General features: G+C 45.9%; 4 protein-coding genes across 4 annotated transcripts; all 4 read right to left on the reverse strand.

The window, feature by feature from the left end:
• Positions 1-1003: 1003 nt before the first annotated feature.
• Positions 1004-2994, reverse strand: HOO65_030598 (putative amidase; the record flags this gene model as incomplete). Its single annotated transcript, XM_071002016.1, has 4 exons — positions 1004-1973; positions 2055-2124; positions 2208-2635; positions 2711-2994. 4 exons carry the CDS (start codon positions 2992-2994, stop codon positions 1004-1006), a joined length of 1752 nt encoding a protein of 583 aa, XP_070860277.1.
• A 3454-nt stretch (positions 2995-6448) lies between these two features.
• On the reverse strand, positions 6449-7270 carry HOO65_030599 (uncharacterized protein; the record flags this gene model as incomplete). The annotated part of the gene is made up of 1 exon (XM_071000452.1): positions 6449-7270. The coding sequence occupies one exon, from the start codon at positions 7268-7270 to the stop codon at positions 6449-6451; it is 822 nt and encodes a 273-aa protein (XP_070860278.1).
• A 633-nt stretch (positions 7271-7903) lies between these two features.
• HOO65_030600 (putative amidase) lies at positions 7904-9771 on the reverse strand (the record flags this gene model as incomplete). Its single annotated transcript, XM_071002048.1, has 4 exons — positions 7904-8927; positions 8979-9048; positions 9129-9556; positions 9632-9771. 4 exons carry the CDS (start codon positions 9769-9771, stop codon positions 7904-7906), a joined length of 1662 nt encoding a protein of 553 aa, XP_070860279.1.
• Positions 9772-15013: 5242 nt separating this feature from the next.
• HOO65_030601 (HMG box protein) lies at positions 15014-16652 on the reverse strand (the record flags this gene model as incomplete). Its single annotated transcript, XM_071002115.1, has 4 exons — positions 15014-15917; positions 15972-16378; positions 16448-16519; positions 16578-16652. 4 exons carry the CDS (start codon positions 16650-16652, stop codon positions 15014-15016), a joined length of 1458 nt encoding a protein of 485 aa, XP_070860280.1.
• Positions 16653-18236: the final 1584 nt, after the last annotated feature.

Below are 18236 nucleotides of genomic sequence, written 5' to 3' on the forward strand. Positions count from 1 at the left end.
GGCTGGCAGAGAACCCCGTAGGATTATGGACATGGTAATTATGGGGGGCGGCCTGATGGCATTAGCCTTTCATTCTAGAACATGACAAGAATATAAAGACCGCTTTGTTCCGTTCTGATGTACAATAGTAAGCAGTTGCGAGTTGCTCTGCTTGCTTAATATCCCTCTCAGACAATCATGTCCTATCTAGCGACATGCGCGCAATGTTTGTGCCTCGGAGCTTTCGGACTTAAACACGCACCTCCTACAACTACAACAGGTAGCTAACTGCTCAATAATAAAATTAGTGGCCAAATCTTCGCTCCTTGCCATCACTCTAGCCAAGGAGAAATGATCTTTCTAAGGGTATATCCGTAGTGTCAAGGGTTGATAGACACAAACAGAATGTATGGCTATGGCTAACCAAGGGATTACCGGGTAGATTTCTCTCCGTTTATCCTAGACAACAGCTACACCCTATACATTTCATGGAGTATTTAACAGTAAATATTAGGTGGACGTACTGGATGTCCTGTGAAGAGGAGGAAGAAGGAAATAAGTGATTGTTGAATTTGTTCCGTATCTATCCAAGTCTAGTCCGAGGAGCGGATCTCAGCCGGCTTATATATCCATCACTACCATGTTCTAGATCAAGCACATGGGCCTTGGAAGAAGACCCTAGATGTCTGATACTAACCCTAACGTTTGGGCGAACTGGATCAGGGTCAGCAATCTTGGTAGCCCTGACTTAGGTTACTGACAGATTCCCCTGCTCAAGAGGTAGACAATGCAATGCGTCAGGTCGCTTTCTCACGCTTCTGAAGATCCCGAATTATGTCACAAGTAGCTAATTTTTGTACAAGCCTTTCCAAACAAGCAACTCCCTTTTCTTTGCCAATGCCAAGTTTATAACTAATAGAAAATCTAAAGCGTAGGAAGCAGATCTATAACAACTTCAACAACTTTCTCACCAAAAGTCCTGCCAATTCAACTAAAAAGAGCTGCTTTACTCTTTAATCGTAGTTCAGATGCCCTCGTAGCATACAGGAATGTTGCGAGCCAAGTGGTTTCTCCACTTGGGCCGAGTACGCTTATGCTCCCATCCGGGGGTGGTAAGCTGTAGGTCTTCGATGGCTGAAGCGTACTTCACTAATTCGTCCTCTCTCCAGGCACTTTGGATAAGTGCAAAACTGAAGGGAATGTGGCTTTTTTCTTCAATTCCAAGCGGCAAAGCTATCATGGGGTAGCCGGCCTGGGCAGCAACCTGGGCAGCCAGACCTAAGTGAGAAGGAACAAGTAGGCCGTTCAGCTCGTTGCCCATCCATTTCAGCGCATGATCAATTCCATAACGGCTGATCGTCTGGGTGTAGAAGAGGGCATCCTGGTACTCCTCATTATGCTCGCCTTTCGATTCTGCAGAAGCGATGAAGGAATCCTGGCCGGAGGAGAAAGCAGGGTGAGTTCCGGGTATGCCGCCTTCGGTTCCCAGATTTTTGTTGTTGTACTCAATGATATCCTCAAGCGATCGCATCTTGGTGTTGGTGAGTTCGGACAGATAAGACTTAATGTTGTTGTAGAAGTCAACCTTGATAACAGTGAACTCAGACCTGTTGGGGTATCCTCGTTTGGTACCACAATCCCAGTCCCAGCGGCCTTTGCTGATAAATTCGTCCCCATTGAGTATTTCGGTTCCATTGATGATAGTAGCCCCGGCATCCTCAATGAGCTTAACAAGTTCCAGGAGGGGACCGAGTTGATCATCAGGGAGACACTTCCAGAAGGTGTTCCAAGGCAGTCCAAATGTGGCGCCTTTAAGAGCAGTCTTATCAGAGATGAAGGGAATGTATCCGTTTTCGGGGATGCGGTTTGCTTGTCCCCAGGTATATTGATCTCGCCCATCAATGCCCCATATAGCATCAAAGGCATAAACGGCGTCCTTGACGGTACGGCCAAACGTGCCGACACTGTCGTAGTTCTCACTCTCGGGAATTACACTAAGACAGGGAAGGAATTAGCGATCATGTCGTCAGTAATGACAGGAGATGGAGAAAGAAAGAATATGTTTTTTTTCTTACCCAGCTCTAGAGGTACGGCCAACTGTAGGCTTGAATCCGACAACAGCATTGCGTGTAGCGGGACCAGTAACTATAAGCGGAGAGAAACAAGTTAGCCGTTCATCATACATCCACTGTATGTTTGTAATAGAAAAGTGAGGGATCGCGACTTACTACTACCATCAGTTTCAGTTCCCAGAGAAAAGGGAATGACATTAGCACTGACAGAAGTGGCACTGCCGGTGCTACTACCACCAGGGTTAGCGGCTAGGTTGTAAGGGCTCCGAGCCTGTCCGCCTCTGGCCGAGTATCCCTCCGAGTACTTGCTCGAACGCATATCAGCCCACTCGCTGAGGGTAGCTTTGCCAAGGAGTACAGCGCCAGCTTCACGGAGCTTTTTGACAGTGAACGCGTCTCGAGGAACGATGCTGCCTAGAAGAGCGTTGCTTCCTGCCGTAGTTTCCATCAGGTCCTTGGTGGCCATGCTTTCCTTGACCAGGAAAGGGATGCCATGGAGGGGCCCACGGACTTTGCCCTCCTTACGTTCAGCGTCCATTTGAGCAGCAATATTGATTGCATCTGGATTGATCTGCATGACAGAGCTTTAAGAAATGGAAAAGTTGTTAGACAGACAAACACTGCAGTTTAACCAAAGCTAGCCCAGCCCTGAGACTTACTTGATGTAGTTCTGGGTCTGATGAATTCTCAGCATGTAACAGTTGCTAAGCTGCACGGAAGTAAGCGTGCCGTTGCTTAAGCCCTCCTGCATCTGGTCGATAGTGGCCTCTTCCAGAAAGAATTTGCCACAGGGAAGCATAGTGAAGAGTTCAGGCACATTGATATTTTTCTCCAGTGGAAATATGATATCAGTGTCTTCTGGAAGCCAGTTTGCCCCTGTATTAGCAGTGACATAAGCGCCAAGAGGCAGTATGGCAGCCGCAAGCTTTCCAAGGGACGGCATTGCAAAGCGAGCTAGTATGAGTATGGTATAAATAGGAAAACAAAGGTTCTAGAAAGGCAACTTGGTAAGTTAGTAATTAGAAGAGTCGTCCTCAGAGGCCGAAACCCAACTGGGGAACTAACACAACGTTTGTTTTTGTTTCTATAGTAAGGATAAACGGGTATCAAAGGCTATAGGCGACTGAGAAAGGAATCAAGTTAAAGACAGTTTGATTCGATAATCATGAACCAGGCATATAGAAATGAGATATAGGGAAGCCCTTGAAGTGAGAGGAACGGCAGCTTGCTGTGATTGAGCAAAGCAAATTCGGAAGGTGAGGTGGCCCTAAAGCGTGATGAACAAGGACAAGTCACGACAAGCAAGACAATGTCGAAGGCGCGTTTATATATTTCACTTACTTGTGTGAATGAGTGAGCTAGAAGCTAAACGCACAACTACTATAGCACAAGCTAGCAAAACCGGTTACTCGGCTAGTAAACTTTAGGCCGCAGGCGTGGATGAGCTACTAGGTCCAAGTTGGAGGTGTATCGCCTAGTCCACGCAAAGCCTCCGCCCTGCCCGGGGGTAACATCATTGGTATAACGAGGCAATTAAGCATTCAAGTTAAATAGATGTCAGAATTCGGAGTTAAAACTTTGACGACTCAATGTGTAGATGGTCATTGTAGTAGGCGAAGCAAGACATGTGGGGAGGGTAGGTAGGGGCGTCAGAGAGACCTAAAACCAAGATATTAACAGAGGTCACGAACAAAAATAAGTGGAAAGAAAGACAAGTAAGACACAAGCGAAGGAATGGGTGACGGGAAAGTGGCAGCTATTGTACTGTACTTAACTGGTTGACACTTGTGGTGAACACCATTGCAAATATAGCATCTGATTAGATGATATCTACAATGTTGACGAGAGTGGCTTTGTGGTGGAAATGGGTTATTGTGGAATCGTCATGACAGGCACAAAAAAGTGTGGAAAGGCAAAATGAGTACAGCCCGGGAACTGGGAATGGATTGTAGTCAATCAGGCGATCAATGTAGATGGCTGGGCGATCCCGCCGTTCATCATCAGTGTAGGCTAATATCACCTCCACTATACTGTTTCACTCGCTAAACATGTAAGTTGATACAAAGCCAAATCTGCCCATGCGAGATCGCTTCACCTACACTGCCGGCAGATATGGGACATGCATTGACCAGTGACATACAATGTATTGCAGGGACTAGCAATAGGAACGGGAATGCGTCACTTGAGTAATATTCATTTGTTTCGCCTCAGTATGGCACAAGAGATGAGACTTTTCAGTAACCTGCTTGCTCGCTTGGGACTACCACTCCCAATATGATCAAGAAAAGAGGAGAGGGGCTCTAAGAAACAAGAAACGAAGCCATATAGCATGGTATTTATTCTTCATGGGCTTTGATCCTACCAAGGTGTAAAAATGGCCCCCAAATCTATATACCCTTAGGCTAACCTGGTGCTTTTCTTTCGGGCACGGTGCAAAGCATGAACAGAGCCAGATGTTTAGCATTTCACATGGAAGTAAGAGATATGCGTATGTCGTTCGGTGTATAGATGTAAAGTAATGTGTTGATCGTCGAGGATTATCGAGATACTCGCTATTAATACTAGACGCTATCCTTACTGTTCTCACGCTTGATTACTCAAAGATCAACCATCACGCCGCTAGCCCCAAGCGATGAGAAAATAAAAAGAAGAAAGCAATTTATTATTGAGAAGTCCTCGTAGCACAGACTTCTCGAACGCCCCTACACTCCCAACAAGACAAGAATCCGGCAGATACATTGCTTTAGAATGAGCCACATCCTTCGTGTAGGTAAACCAGCTGTGACCAAAGGTATCGGAACTACCAGTCCTTGAAAGCGTTAAGCTTGCTTACGACGAGACAAATTACCGTCCAGTTCGCTGGAAAGGTGTTCTATAGCAACGCACACACCGACAAGAGGATGCTCTTCAAAAATAATAGATATTTTCCTTCCTTGCCTCCTTGTTTTTTCCGATAATTCCATTGCAAGAATGACCATCATGCTCGTCTTTCCACGAATCCGATCAGCATCAACCTACAAATGCCCTCTGTCATGGTTTATTCTATTAGCTAATCAATTGGCCAAGAATCTCATTAGGCCCATAGACGCAGCTATCACATTGGACGGGGAGGGGTGGGGGCGGCCTAATGACAATCCTTTTATTCTAGAACATGACAAGAATATAACTATCACTTTGTTCCACTCCGATTTACAGGAGTAAGCAGAGTTGTTTTGCTTGATATTCTCCCGGAAAAGGGGTCCGGTATCTAGCGACATACACACAATGCTTGTCCCTAGCGTTTCTCGGACTTAAACACGCGGCTATTAATATCCATTTCTACATTGACAACAAATAGTAAGCAGTTGCTTTACTTAATATCCCTCTCAGAAAATCATGTATCTAGCGACATGCGCGCAGTGTTTGTCCCTCGCGGTTCTCAGAGTTAAACACACACCTATTAATATAGATTTCTCCAACTACAACAGGTAGCCAACTACTCAATGATAAAATCAGGGCCCAAATCTTTATGCCTTGCCGTATCTGTAATTCATAACTCTAACCAAGGATAATTAACCTAGCTAAAGGTACATCAATGGTGTCAAGGGTTGATACACACAAACATGACATATGGGTATAGCTAACAAGGGGATTACCGTGTATATTTCGCTCCGTTTATTCACCCAATAGCTCCTACATTTTATGAAGCACTCCCCTGTTCTATTCTTGCCGGGTGACACATCTATATGTTAATCCCGTTGTTCAGCTAGTAAGCCGCGTTCCGCATGGATTTAATTTAAATGCATCCTCCTTGGAAGGAGCATCGATATGGAGACAAGGACTCTGTCATTTCGTCATCATCATCCACAGCAAACAATCCTACTATCGTCAATTTCTATACCGATGTCTGGGCCAGAATGTCACCATGCATGTGCAGTCACGTGTTTTTAAGTCCGTAAACCCTATATCCAAAACCCTAAGTCTGTATCGCAAGCTGCGCCCTCCTTATCTAAGAGACCTTAGAAGACCACATTACACGGAAATGTTGGACCATCAGCAACGACTAGTAGCTCAAGTGTACAGAGGTGACGCCCATATAATACAAGATGTACTAGTCCTACAATCATAGTAGACATTACATCTCTTACTATGATTACTGACGCTTTCGCTTACGCTATTGTCCCAACAAAACATGTTGAAGTTAAAGGCATGGCTTCCAGCCCTCAAGTCTAACAATGTCCATTATTTCAGTGAGTCTATTAGTGTTAGCTAGACATCTTAAATTGCGTTTAACATGACACGTGCAAGGCCAGTAAAAGCCATGGTTAAATATCCTCGTACAGAATCAAACAATAGAGCTAGCCCTATGTCTAGTATAGCGAAGTAGACTACTAGCGTGGCCATGTTGTCCCTTTTATTTAATCCTTGCCGCATTTCTGGGCTAATCTCTTCCTCACTCTTGCATTCACCTCCTCCATAAGAGCTTCCAGGGATTCTGATGGATCGTCTTTCGAGGCTGCTGCAGAGTATTTATCCTTTGCCATCTCAGGGTCTACTATGAAACCTCCCGTTGCCGCAACTTTAGCAAGTTCGACTGCCAGTGGATGTCCTGGGACAGTGACGCTCTTCGCAACATAAGCTAGGCGTCTTTTGTCAACCTTGTAGGACTTGTATCGGTTGGCTTGCACCCAGAGTCGACATTTGTTCGGGGAATGCTTTTCTTTACAAAAAGGACATCTGTTCCCTGCTGATTTTCCTTTTCTTCCATTTTTCTTGGGCCCGCCCTCTACGGCTGAAGTGAAGGGTAGATTGGAATCTGTCTCACATCTTGACAGTTCATGCCATGCCTTTATGTTGCTTGCCACATCTTCAATGTCAAGGTGACCTAGGGCCATCTGTTGGGCATGACGACCCATATACATCATTCCCCATCCGGCCAAGTTCTTGGGGAGATTAGCAGTTATAGCGCTCCAGATTTGGCGTGAGTTAGTGGCCTGGGAAAGGTTCTTCTGCTGGCAGAATTTGATGTCTACGCACCACTCGGATATCCATTGGGCGACGTCGTTGTCCGGAGGGAACACACTTAGTTTCCTCATTGCCTCACCAAAGATTTGGGGTGCGGCAAATGCCAGGTTTGTATCCGTCACTTTCAGGGCTTTCATCAGTTTGTCTACCGTACTGTCTGGCAAATACTCTGCTTCGATATGGATCTGGATAGCCACGGCAGGTGAGATATGCATCCTGATCCAGTTCTGCACAGGGGAAGTTGTGGTTGGGCTCCCTATTGACAAGGTCTGTTGAATGGGCAATTTTATGGCGCTTGTGATGGTACCAAATCAGTGTAATTAAAGGTGAGGTTTTAGACTTCATAAAGGTCGAGATTCTCAACAGTCGATGGCTACACGTCGTCAGTTCCTGATCTCCCATCTTCTACCCCCTTGGAGAGTTTCACACCTATAGCTGGGGTCACGTGATAACATCCACATTTTGCGTCAGCTTAGTCATGTTTTAGTGGAGCACTATCACAGCTGGGTTGACATCTCCCATTTGTATCTAGAAGCATCATCTATTACAAAAAAGTAGTATTGGGCTTTGCTGATGCTAACTAGATGATGGTCTGATACTAAGTCTTGTTGGCCTGCGTGGCGGCATTTATATGGCCTTTTTCATATACTATTTGTTCCCTCCCCTATGTTGTTATATCTGTGTAGACCGTCTTCGTCTTCAACACCTGTTCGTTTCTGACCCAGTCCAATGAGAGCATCAAATCCCCGCGCGCTATGGCTTGAAATCATTTTTCAACAAATTTCCAATATATTTGAACGTGACCTATCTTGTTTCAGAGTCATCCGCCCTCCCAAGTCGTTGTTTTACTAGTAGATGACATATTCAGTCTCGGTAGGCAAAGGTATGTTACGAGCCAAGTGGTTTCTCCACTCGGGCCGAGTGCGCTTGTACTGCCATCCGGGAGTGGTAAGCTGTAGGTCTTCGATGGCTGAAGCGTACTTTACTAATTCGTCCTCTCTCCAGGCACTCTGGATAAGTCCAAAACCGTAGGGAATGTCGCTAACTTTTTCAATACCAAGCGGCAAAGCAACCATGGGGTAGCCGGCCTGGGCAGCAACCTGGGCAGCTTGACCTACACGAGTGGGCACAAGCAGGGCGTTGAGCTGTTTGCCCTCCCAGGTAAGCGCATGGTCAATTCCATTGCGACTCATAGTTTGAGTGTAAGCGAGAGCATCCCAGTACTCCTTATTACGCTCACCTTTGGTTTCTGCGGAAGCGATAAAGGAGTCCTGGCCCGAAGAGAAGGCAGGGTGGGTTCCGGGCTGGCCACCTTCGGTTCCTGGGTTTTTGTTATTATACTCAATGATGTCTTCAAGTGATCGCATCTTTGTGTTGCTGAGCTCGGAAAGGTAGGACTTGATGTTGTTGTAGAAGTCAACTTTCACCACAGTAAACTCAGATTGACTGGGGAACCCGCGAGTGGTGCCATAATCCCAGTCCCAGCCGTCTTGACTGATGAATTCGTCTCCACCAAGAATCTCAGTGCCGTTGATGACAGTAGCACCGGCATCCTCAATAAGCTTAATAAGTTTCAGAAGGACATCAAGCTGTTCATCAGAGGCATGCTTCCAAAAGCTATCCCAAGGTAGTCCAAAGGTGGCACCTTCCAGGGCAGTCTTATCAGAGATGAAGGGAATGTATCCATTTTTGGGCACGAGTTCTGCCTGTTCCTTGGTATATTCATCGCGCTCATCAATGCCCCAGATAGCATCAAAAGCGTAAATGGCATCCTTGACGGTACGGCCAAAGGTGCCGACACTATCCTGGTGCTCACTCTCAGGGATGACACTAAGAAAAACAAGGGAAATAGATGGAAGGTTAGTGGGTGTGCTAGTAGTAGGAATAGAAGGAAATGCAATATGGTATACGTTGCTTTCTTACCCAGCTCTAGAAGTACGGCCAACTGTAGGCTTGAATCCGACAACAGCATTGCGTGTGGCGGGACCAATGACTACAAGTGAGAAGAAACAGTTTAGCTGCTTATACATCCACTGCGTGTTTTCAATAGAAGTAGCAGAGATTATGACTTACTACTACCATCAGTTTCAGTTCCCAGAGAAAAGGCAATGACATTGGCACTGACGGCAGTGGCGCTACCAGTGCTACTGCCACCAGGGTTATTGGCTAGGTTGTAAGGGCTCCGAGCCTGTCCGCCTCGGGCCGAGTATCCCTCTGAATAGCTGCTCGAACGCATGTCAGCCCACTCGCTGAGGGTAGCTTTTCCAAGGAGTACAGCGCCGGCGTCACGGAGCTTTTTGACAGTGAATGCGTCTCGAGGGACGATGCTGCCTAGAAGAGCGTTGCTTCCTGCCGTAGTCTCCATCAAGTCCTTGGTAGCCATGGTTTCCTTGACCAGGAAGGGGATGCCATGGAGGGGCCCACGGACTTTGCCCTCCCTACGTTCAGCATCCATTTGAGCAGCAATATTGATTGCATCTGGATTGATTTGCATGACGGAGCTTTAAGAAATGGAAAAGTTGTTAGACAGACAAACACTGCAGTTTAACCAAAGCTAGCCCAGCACTGAGACTTACTTGATGTAGTTCTGGGTCTGGTGAATTCTCAGCATGTAGCAGTTGCTAAGCTGCACGGAAGTAAGCGTGCCGTTGCTTAAGCCCTCCTGCATCTGGTCGATAGTGGCCTCTTCCAGAAAGAATTCGCCACAGGGAAGCATAGTGAAGAGTTCAGGCACATTGATATTTTTCTCCAGTGGAAATATGATATCAGTGTCTTTTGGAAGCCAGTTTGTCCCCGTATTAGTGGCACAAGCACTGAGAGGCAGCATGGCAGCCGTAAGTTTGCTAAGGGATGGCATTTCAAGAGACGTAGATATCTGTATGATGCAAATGGGAGGACGAGGTCTCTAAGAAACGGTGTTAGTAGCTTGGTGAGATTCGCAAAAGCCTTGGAACTGAATGGATTTGTGAGTGGCTGTGACCGGGCGGGACAAGGTGAGAAGACTTGGTAAACCCAGGATGTCATAAACTAGAAAGACAAAGTAGGAAGGAAAATGCAGTACGTGAGGCCACTCTATTTATCTTTCGCCTGTCCAGGCGACCCGAACTAGGTGACCATCGCAAATTTACCCATTTGGCCTATGCAAAAGTATTACTTGATCAAGAGTAGACTTTGAATAACGAAATACGCAGTCAGGTTACCAGGTCCAGGCTGGGTAGGTTGCGTAGATATTGCTTGGTTCACACGGAGACTCCGCCCCGCGGCAGTGTGTGTAATATAACGAGATCAAAAGCCGCATGAACTAACAAGTGCGGGAAACCGGAGTTAAAATTTTGACGACGAGTATGCGTAGCTACTAGCAGCAGCAGCAGCAGGCAAAGCTACTCATACGTAGAGGTAGGACGAAGAAAAGAGCAGAGGCTATAGTAGCAAGAGAGAAAAGAAATAAAACAGTAAGAAGGGAAGCTAAGGGCAATGGTACTAGCATAGAGCTAAAACTCCTTACGTTGGATTACTTTCCTTACATCGTGGGCAGGAATAGGGCATGCACTGATCTGCGATATGGTATAGGACTAGGAATGGAAAGGGGAATTTGGCACTTCTATGCCAAGTAGGGCTCATTTACCTAGTTTTGGTATGATAATATGGGAGAGAGAAAGTATCAATTTTCTGCTGACTTGATGTTGCCAGCCTAAAGAGGGTCAAGAAAGAGAGGATGAGAGCTTCGGAAAACAAGAAACAAGACTGCTCATATATTTGTTATTGTTCCTTGGATTGTGCCTGATCCTACCAGGGTATAAAAGCAGCCGTTAAATAAGTGAACTCATTTATACCTCGAAAAGCCACCCTTCTACTCTGCCGACCACACGGGCCCAGGCTCACACTATAGTAGCACATTCGCAGGCTTAACAGGCCGGCCCAATGACTTTTTCCTATGTTATGCCAGAAATATGGAAAGGGTCGGATATCCACCATTATACAACAAAGAAATGAGCCCTGCATACGTTCTTAAGTGTACAGAAGTAGAGTAATAGGCTGATGATCAGGGAGGGTTAAAGTTTACGCTGCTGAGATAGGATGCTCTCTTTATCGTTTTCACACCCAAACTATGTAAAGATCGTCCGTCAGGTGCTTAGTTTCTAATAGCAAGAACGTATCAAGGAAATGGGGCATCCATTGCTTATAGGTTCTCACGAAGGAGAAAACTCCAGAAGCCCTGTAGTCACCGTGGGGAAATTGGAACGAAGGCGTAGGTATAGCGGGAACCAAATACTTGGTACAAGCGAAACGATTATGATCAGAGAAGACCTTCGAAAGGAGCAGTCCCCAAAGCCGCTAGGATTGCTTATGATAAGACAAGGTGCTGGAAGCCTTGTTCACCACACAATGTTTTTTTTTGGCAACGCACACGCCAACAAAAGGCCGGTTGTCAAGAGCAGGTCCTTCCCTGACTTTTCCTTCCGTGCAGGCCTGATAACTCCATGCAAGAACCAAAATAGTACTGATATTTCCATAAGTTTGCTCGGGATTAACATAGACACATGCCCTATGTCATCCTAATTTCACTACTAGCCAGTCAATCGATTCAAAACTACATCAATAAGCTATTATATCAGATGGCGGAGGGGGGAGACGGAGCCACATGACACCAGTCTCGTATTCTAGAACATGGCTAGAATATCTAGGTCCCTTTGCTTCTTTCCGATGTACAGCAGCAAGCAAAGTTATACTGATCAATATTAGCTTTGGAAAAGCAATCAGCATCTAGCGACAGTAAACATAGTGCTTCTCGGGTTTAAACGCGCATTTCTTGATAGCCAACTAGCAGCTAAATATTTGTTCCTCCGAAATTCTGGAATCCGTAATCCACTACACTAGCCAAAGAGGGAAAATCTAGCTAAAGGTCTGGGGTTAATATACACAAAAATGATATATGGCCATAGCAAACCAGGAACTTCCTGTGTAGATTTCCCTCAACATGTAATAAGCAGGCCCATATTAGTACTCTATTTTTTGTTAAAAAACAAAACTCATCAATCCCAAGTCACAGACGTCATGACAGATCTCTGTTCCAGGCAATATCCCGGCTACTATTTCGAAGTATAGAGATCTTGTGTCTTGAAACACAAACGCATGGCTCTTTATGGTTGGTCCCCTCTGGTGGCTTAAAACCAAGTAATTTAGTAGGAGAAGGGAGAACACGGAACAAAAAACCTAGCAAAGAAACAAGCAACGGGAAAGAGAGCAAGCAGAGTATTAGAAATTAGGTAAAAAAAAAAACAGAAAACAGTCGGGGAAGCACCTATTTTTTGACCATCTGCCTAAATTTTATGTCAAAACCCGTACCTTTGGGGTTTTGTCTTATATCCCTCTCCTTCCTTATACGTGGACGAGGACTTTGGCTGAGGGATTTCATATCGCAGATATAGCTATGGCCTTTTAGACAGATTATTACACGTCTACATTGTGTGTTGAGTTAGTCGTTTTTACACTACACTGCGGCGGCTTGTACGCATGGACTTGCAGAAAATTGCACAGCAGGCTAAATACTTTGTACTTAAGCACTACCTTCTACCCTTAGGAGGCGCCCGAAATCCAAGCAAACCTGCAATTGCTGACCGCCCAGGAGGAGTCACGGGAAGCTGACATCAGCCAACGGCTCCTGTCCGGAATATGCCGTCGTATTACCGCGAAATAATTGGTAGGTAGACGTAAAATAATACAATACAATACAATACAATACCTTCTACCCTAGTATGCTTATCGCGCAACAACTAATACACTAACTCACTCCACTGGTAACAAGCCCCGCTGGCCTCTTCAACAACTTGAGACAAGGTAAGAGGAACTACCAGTGACATATTCAATGAAACCTTTCTGTTCTTCAGCCCTAAGATTGCTTGATCCACATCAGATGATTTAGACTTGGGCTGTTCGCGCATTTCCATCAGTTATCTTCAGGCTACCCCCATGCCCTTTAACAGGGGCTTAATAGACGAACCTTACAATCTTTTACAAGACGAATGAAAATTGCCGAGATAGCTAGATAATTGAAAATGGAATATAGACTAGCTTCTGAGACGAAATACACTTGCATCATTTGCAATCTTTGTCCATGAGCACACAAGATAAACGATTATGATAAAGAGTCAGGAGTAGTGTCCGTACATAAATAAGTTGAGGCGCGGAAAAGAGCACGTGACTATAAGCGCGGGTATAATTCTTTTATGAAATTAGGTTGCATTATTAAGAGAACTAAGTTTACATAAATCGTGTGATTATCCGACATTCTACCGAATAGGGTCAGATTCTCCACAACAAATCTCTCATAGTCAAAGTCCTAGAGCAGAAAAGAACAGCGGAATCAATACAAGCAATTCCACGACAAATAGTCCGTTTCACCATCTTTCTTTCTACCCAACTCCGCCCTCTAGCAGAGGTACATGTCTCATAAAAGCTATGTGCCAGTATAAGACCTTGCTCTACAGCACTGTGCGTCCTTGAATGCACTTTTATAGGAAGTTGATCTTAGGCGGGGGTAGCTTCACAATGTGCTGAGTGTCCTATTTTCGACTTTTTGCATTAGAAAGCCTTTGGAAACTCGGAATTACTCGGACAAATGTAGGATTAGCATTGTCTTTCAAAATTTGCCATGGGTCGTGCCAGAGACTGCGGCCAGGGTTTGGGTCTACTACTCATGCTTTAGTACGCTTTGATGAGTGAGCATTTCTTGTGAGGTGTACCACTCTCTCCTGAAAGGATAACCCTAAGAAAGGAATGAGGTTGAAAACCAAGAATATCGAATGGAAATTCACGGAAGATCACATCCTCTAATCGAACTTAATTTAAGCCTTCTTTTCTCTAAAATAGTCCACACTGATAGCGCCGATCTTAGCTACGAGCTTTCTTTACACTTAGTACCTACCCCAGAATTTCCCTGATGCCCCCCCCATTGAGCTTCTTTTCTCATGTTAGCTAATCCACCTTAAAGCTGCTGTCACACTTTCACAGAGGCAGAGTTTTGATCTATCTCAAAATCGTCTTGGCCCTTTCATCTGCCTCATATACACTTACCTTTATGTGGTATTTGGATATATGGCGATAACGTAGAGCAGAAATGCTCCAGAAGACACACTGCTATCATTAATTCTAGAGACTGTGTGCAGAACACTGGATATCGAGGTGTGATGTGGGTCGGTCGGTACGCTCGTTCCCTAATTGGCCAATCAACTCATGTTATCCATGTTATATCATTGGTTGAATAGAAATGAACAATATCAACATATTGGCATCAAATGGGTGCCTGTTATTCTCGATATACGAGACAGATGATCTGTGGGCCTCGAGTTGTCGGATTTCTTGTGGTGCTCAGAAAGTCTAGTTTCAGGCTTTAACATTTGGCGATACCAAGTTAACCTTGTCTTTTTCTCCCCAAGTGGAAAGTAAGAAACGCCCTTAGCTATCAACAGCAAGCCTAGCTCACGTACCACTTGTACCATACGCTTGGAGATTTTGAGGTTGCAGGCTCTATTATGGCTTTGCTGCTTGCGTGGCCTGAGCGAAAATATCCTCATGGGCTGGTCGTCGACGGCAAGTTAGATTCATCAAGCAGCTCCAAGTACAAGCCTGGTGGCAAATAACAACAGAATATGAACAAAATCAAAAGAAACCCCAGGCTCAGCGAGACTCAGCTACCTGCGTAGTTACACGAATATATGAAACGCCCTATAGCATCTAGCAAACTCTTTTGATCGTGAGCCGCTCAAAGCTCTAAACAGGCTACTCACTTAACGACCAATAAGAGATGAAAAAAAGAATATTTTATAAGCCAATACATATAGATAGCCTTTGGCGCAACAAAAAGGGAGACCATAGAGCAAGTACATTAGAAGAAGATCCACAACTAGAAGCACCCAGTAGCAAGCCATGCCTAGCTTATACCCGTGACATACCATCCTTTAAACAGAGATAGTGTTGTGGCCGCCCGAATCCAAAATGGAACCTGGAAAGCTCCGTTCTTGCCCCAGCCCGTTCGTCATGCCAAGAGTGTCATGTACGGGGGGATGAGATACCCAATCCCTACTCGTATTCAGTAGGTCCCGACCCGCTTGCATGTCATCATTCGCCGTCTCCAAAGTTCTGAGCTCATTATCGAAGTGATCCAACATAGGCTCCTCCTCGTCATGAAGGGTGCCCAAGGGCACACTGATCTCCATCGAGTTGGGATGAGGATAGTCATCCGCATTGAACCGGATTTCGGTAGTAGGCAAGGGCGGAGGTCGGTTGATGTTGATCGTAGGCATGGCCGGCTCAGCCTGCTGAATTCCAACAATCGCTTCCGGGCTAGCATTAACTAGTGGGCCTTGGGCAGAAGCCCCGAGAAAGGAATTCCCGGTGGGAGCTGTGAGCATGGGGCTTTCTGCCAGGGATACAAAAGATGGGGTTGGAGCAGGAGCCCCAAAAAAGGGGCTTTCCAAAGCAGCCTGAAGAAATGGGCCTGTCATGGGAGCCGCATAGGTGGGCTGCGAGACTGCCATAGGGTTGAAGGCAGCCTCTCTTCTAAGAGCACTAATGCTCTGAAAAGAAGTGGCATTGATGGCCACTGGAGCTACCTGGAACCTGGAGGGAGGCAGTCCGTAATAGGGGCCATACTGGCTCCGATAACTGCTGGCAAATGGAGAGCTGGGGCTAGCTCCCCCAAAATTGAGGCCCAGGTTAACCTCGGCAGCCATGTTCTCAATCTCCGCCTCCTCGCCATCGATAGGACGTCTGTCCCAAACCTTGGTGGACGAGAACTTGTACTCGGGGTGAGCAGCATTATGGTTCACGCGCTCAGTTACCGCCCAAGCGTTGAACCGATCCCTGACAGACATAGGCTCGATTGCCCAAGAATCCCCACATATCTGAGAAACATACTGATGGTTATTCTGACTGCAGGCGGTTTTGGCGAGTTTTTGGTACGCCTTGCGGTAGAGCATGAAGGCGTTCATGGGCCGTTTGACCTTGCCGGGGTTCTTGCCAACCCCCAGTTCGATGTGGCGGTCCTCAGTGGAGCGACTGACAAAACTATCGATATCCGCAATATCGACATCTGGGAACTGAGCGGCTAGACGACTCAGCGGAGTCTTGATGGTTGCGTCGCGGCGCACAGAACGGGCCTTGCCCCCATGCTTCTTAGGAGAGGGAGTCTTATCAACCCGACCAGAGATAACAGGAGTAGGCATACTCCAGCTATCCGAGCTGCTTGCACTGCTGGGTCTTCTCGGACGACCAGCATTGGGCTTCTGGCTGTTGATCCGAAGATTGGGTCTGGCCGTGGTAGGCTATAAGTTTGACGGAGTTAGCAGGCATTCATGTTACTAGTGTGCAGCTAATAGTAATTATATGCATACCTCATAGGCACCCACGCTCCTGCCTTGCGCATGGAGTGCGGCACTGTATTGCTGTGCAGCGGGCTTGAAATACTAGGAGGTTAGAATGAGACTCATGTTAGGCTTTTTCTTTTTCAAAGGACAGACTTACCTCCACACTGCTGTTCCCATTGACACGAGAACTTCCTCCTGCATTATACTTGGAGTGAGGAGGAAACTCCCCCATGATGGGGCGAGTTCTGGGAGAGTGAGTACCACTAGCGTCTCTTTCGCTGTAGCTTCTAGCGGAAGCAGAGCTTGAGGAGGTGGACTGTGTAGGATAAATCATACTGAGGGGGCGAAGGATAAGAATAAATAGAAGTGGGAGTGGTAAAGATGTTGGACGGGGGGAGGAAAGAAAACAGAGATTATGAGGAAGTTCAAAGAATGTCCGAGTAAATGTTTGAGGTTTGTGGAAGTTATCAGAAGAAAAGATTGATGTTTATATATGAGATAGAATGTGCTGTGAGCGTGATGTATTGAAGCAAGAAGAGGGACGAAACAGAGGCCGGATTGCCATCCTTAATATACCTGCCGGGGGACTGGGGAACCTGTGTAGGTTTAGTAGACAAGACGTGCATAATTACATCTAGTTTGTCGACATCGAATTTGCCCCCATCCTGTGATGTCCATATTCAGTGAGTAGCTTGCAATGTTTTGGAGCTCCGAAGCCAACTAGGATACTGCGGGATGACTTCACAGGAAGCTTAGCTGGAGATGGGGGTGTGGTGGCTAGGGGGTGTCTCAAATAGGCCAAAAAGATGAATGACATTGAATAAGAGCCCTTAGTTTGCCTAGTATAAGGCAAGCTAGACGCAATAAGGCATAGCTTAAAATTGTTCGTAAACCATTCGTAAACTGACCAACCAGAGCTCAGGACAGTGAGACTAACATTTGAGTACCCTTTTTTGCAAAATGAAAGTGTGAGTGGTCAAGATACGGAGGGGCACTAGTACTCTTTCATCGATCGCTGTTATCGCCGTCGCCAAAGTCTTATGCCCATGGAGAAGCAAGTCTCCCCTCACTCCTGCCCTCAAGCTCAAAGAAAGCAACGACCGAGTAGGCTGATAGTCCAGACCCCAAAAGTTGGTATATGTTCTTCTTACTACAAATGCTTTGCATCTGCTGAGCACCTAACAATCCTTTGCAATATGAAGCTGATTGCATCATATAGCTACAATCTCTCGGCAGAAACTCCGGAGGTACATGGGGAGTACATGGGTACATATGTACAAGAATCTTATCTCTTTCATACTCCAGATGAATTAGAGCAATATTGGACAAAATAGCGCGGGCCAAACCAGGTCAACTTGTACACATAAGGTTGTCAAAATTAACCCAAAATCCTATTGGCATCAGTGCCACCCACTCCATATGGAAGATCAGGGCGTACACATACAACCAGGCTGAGAAAGTAGGACAAGCCCCTGACAGGTATAGAAAAAGGGCAACAATAAATATGACGTGAATGAAAAGACATGGTCGAACTCGAAGCATGTGTTGAGATGTTGAGATACCATCGTGCCCCAGCTACGAAGTTCAACACTGGGAAAAACACCTTTTGCCGAGATTTCCAGCGTCCGAAGCCCTCTCCATCCCTCAGTAGCTTTGCCGAGTTGAATTTTCGCCCCTTGTTAGTAGGAAAAAGGACATGAAAATAATACCAAGGACCAGCCACAAGAACACATCGCTTCTCTCGCATGTATGAAGTGAGAGTAGGTAGGTACTACTAATCCTGTCTCTTTTCGGTATTTTTGGCCACTTTGCAAAC

The sequence above is a fragment of the Ceratocystis lukuohia genome (genome assembly GCF_044167205.1).
Source record: "Ceratocystis lukuohia strain C4212 chromosome Unknown Supercontig3_pilon, whole genome shotgun sequence".
Lineage (NCBI taxonomy): Eukaryota > Fungi > Ascomycota > Sordariomycetes > Microascales > Ceratocystidaceae > Ceratocystis > Ceratocystis lukuohia.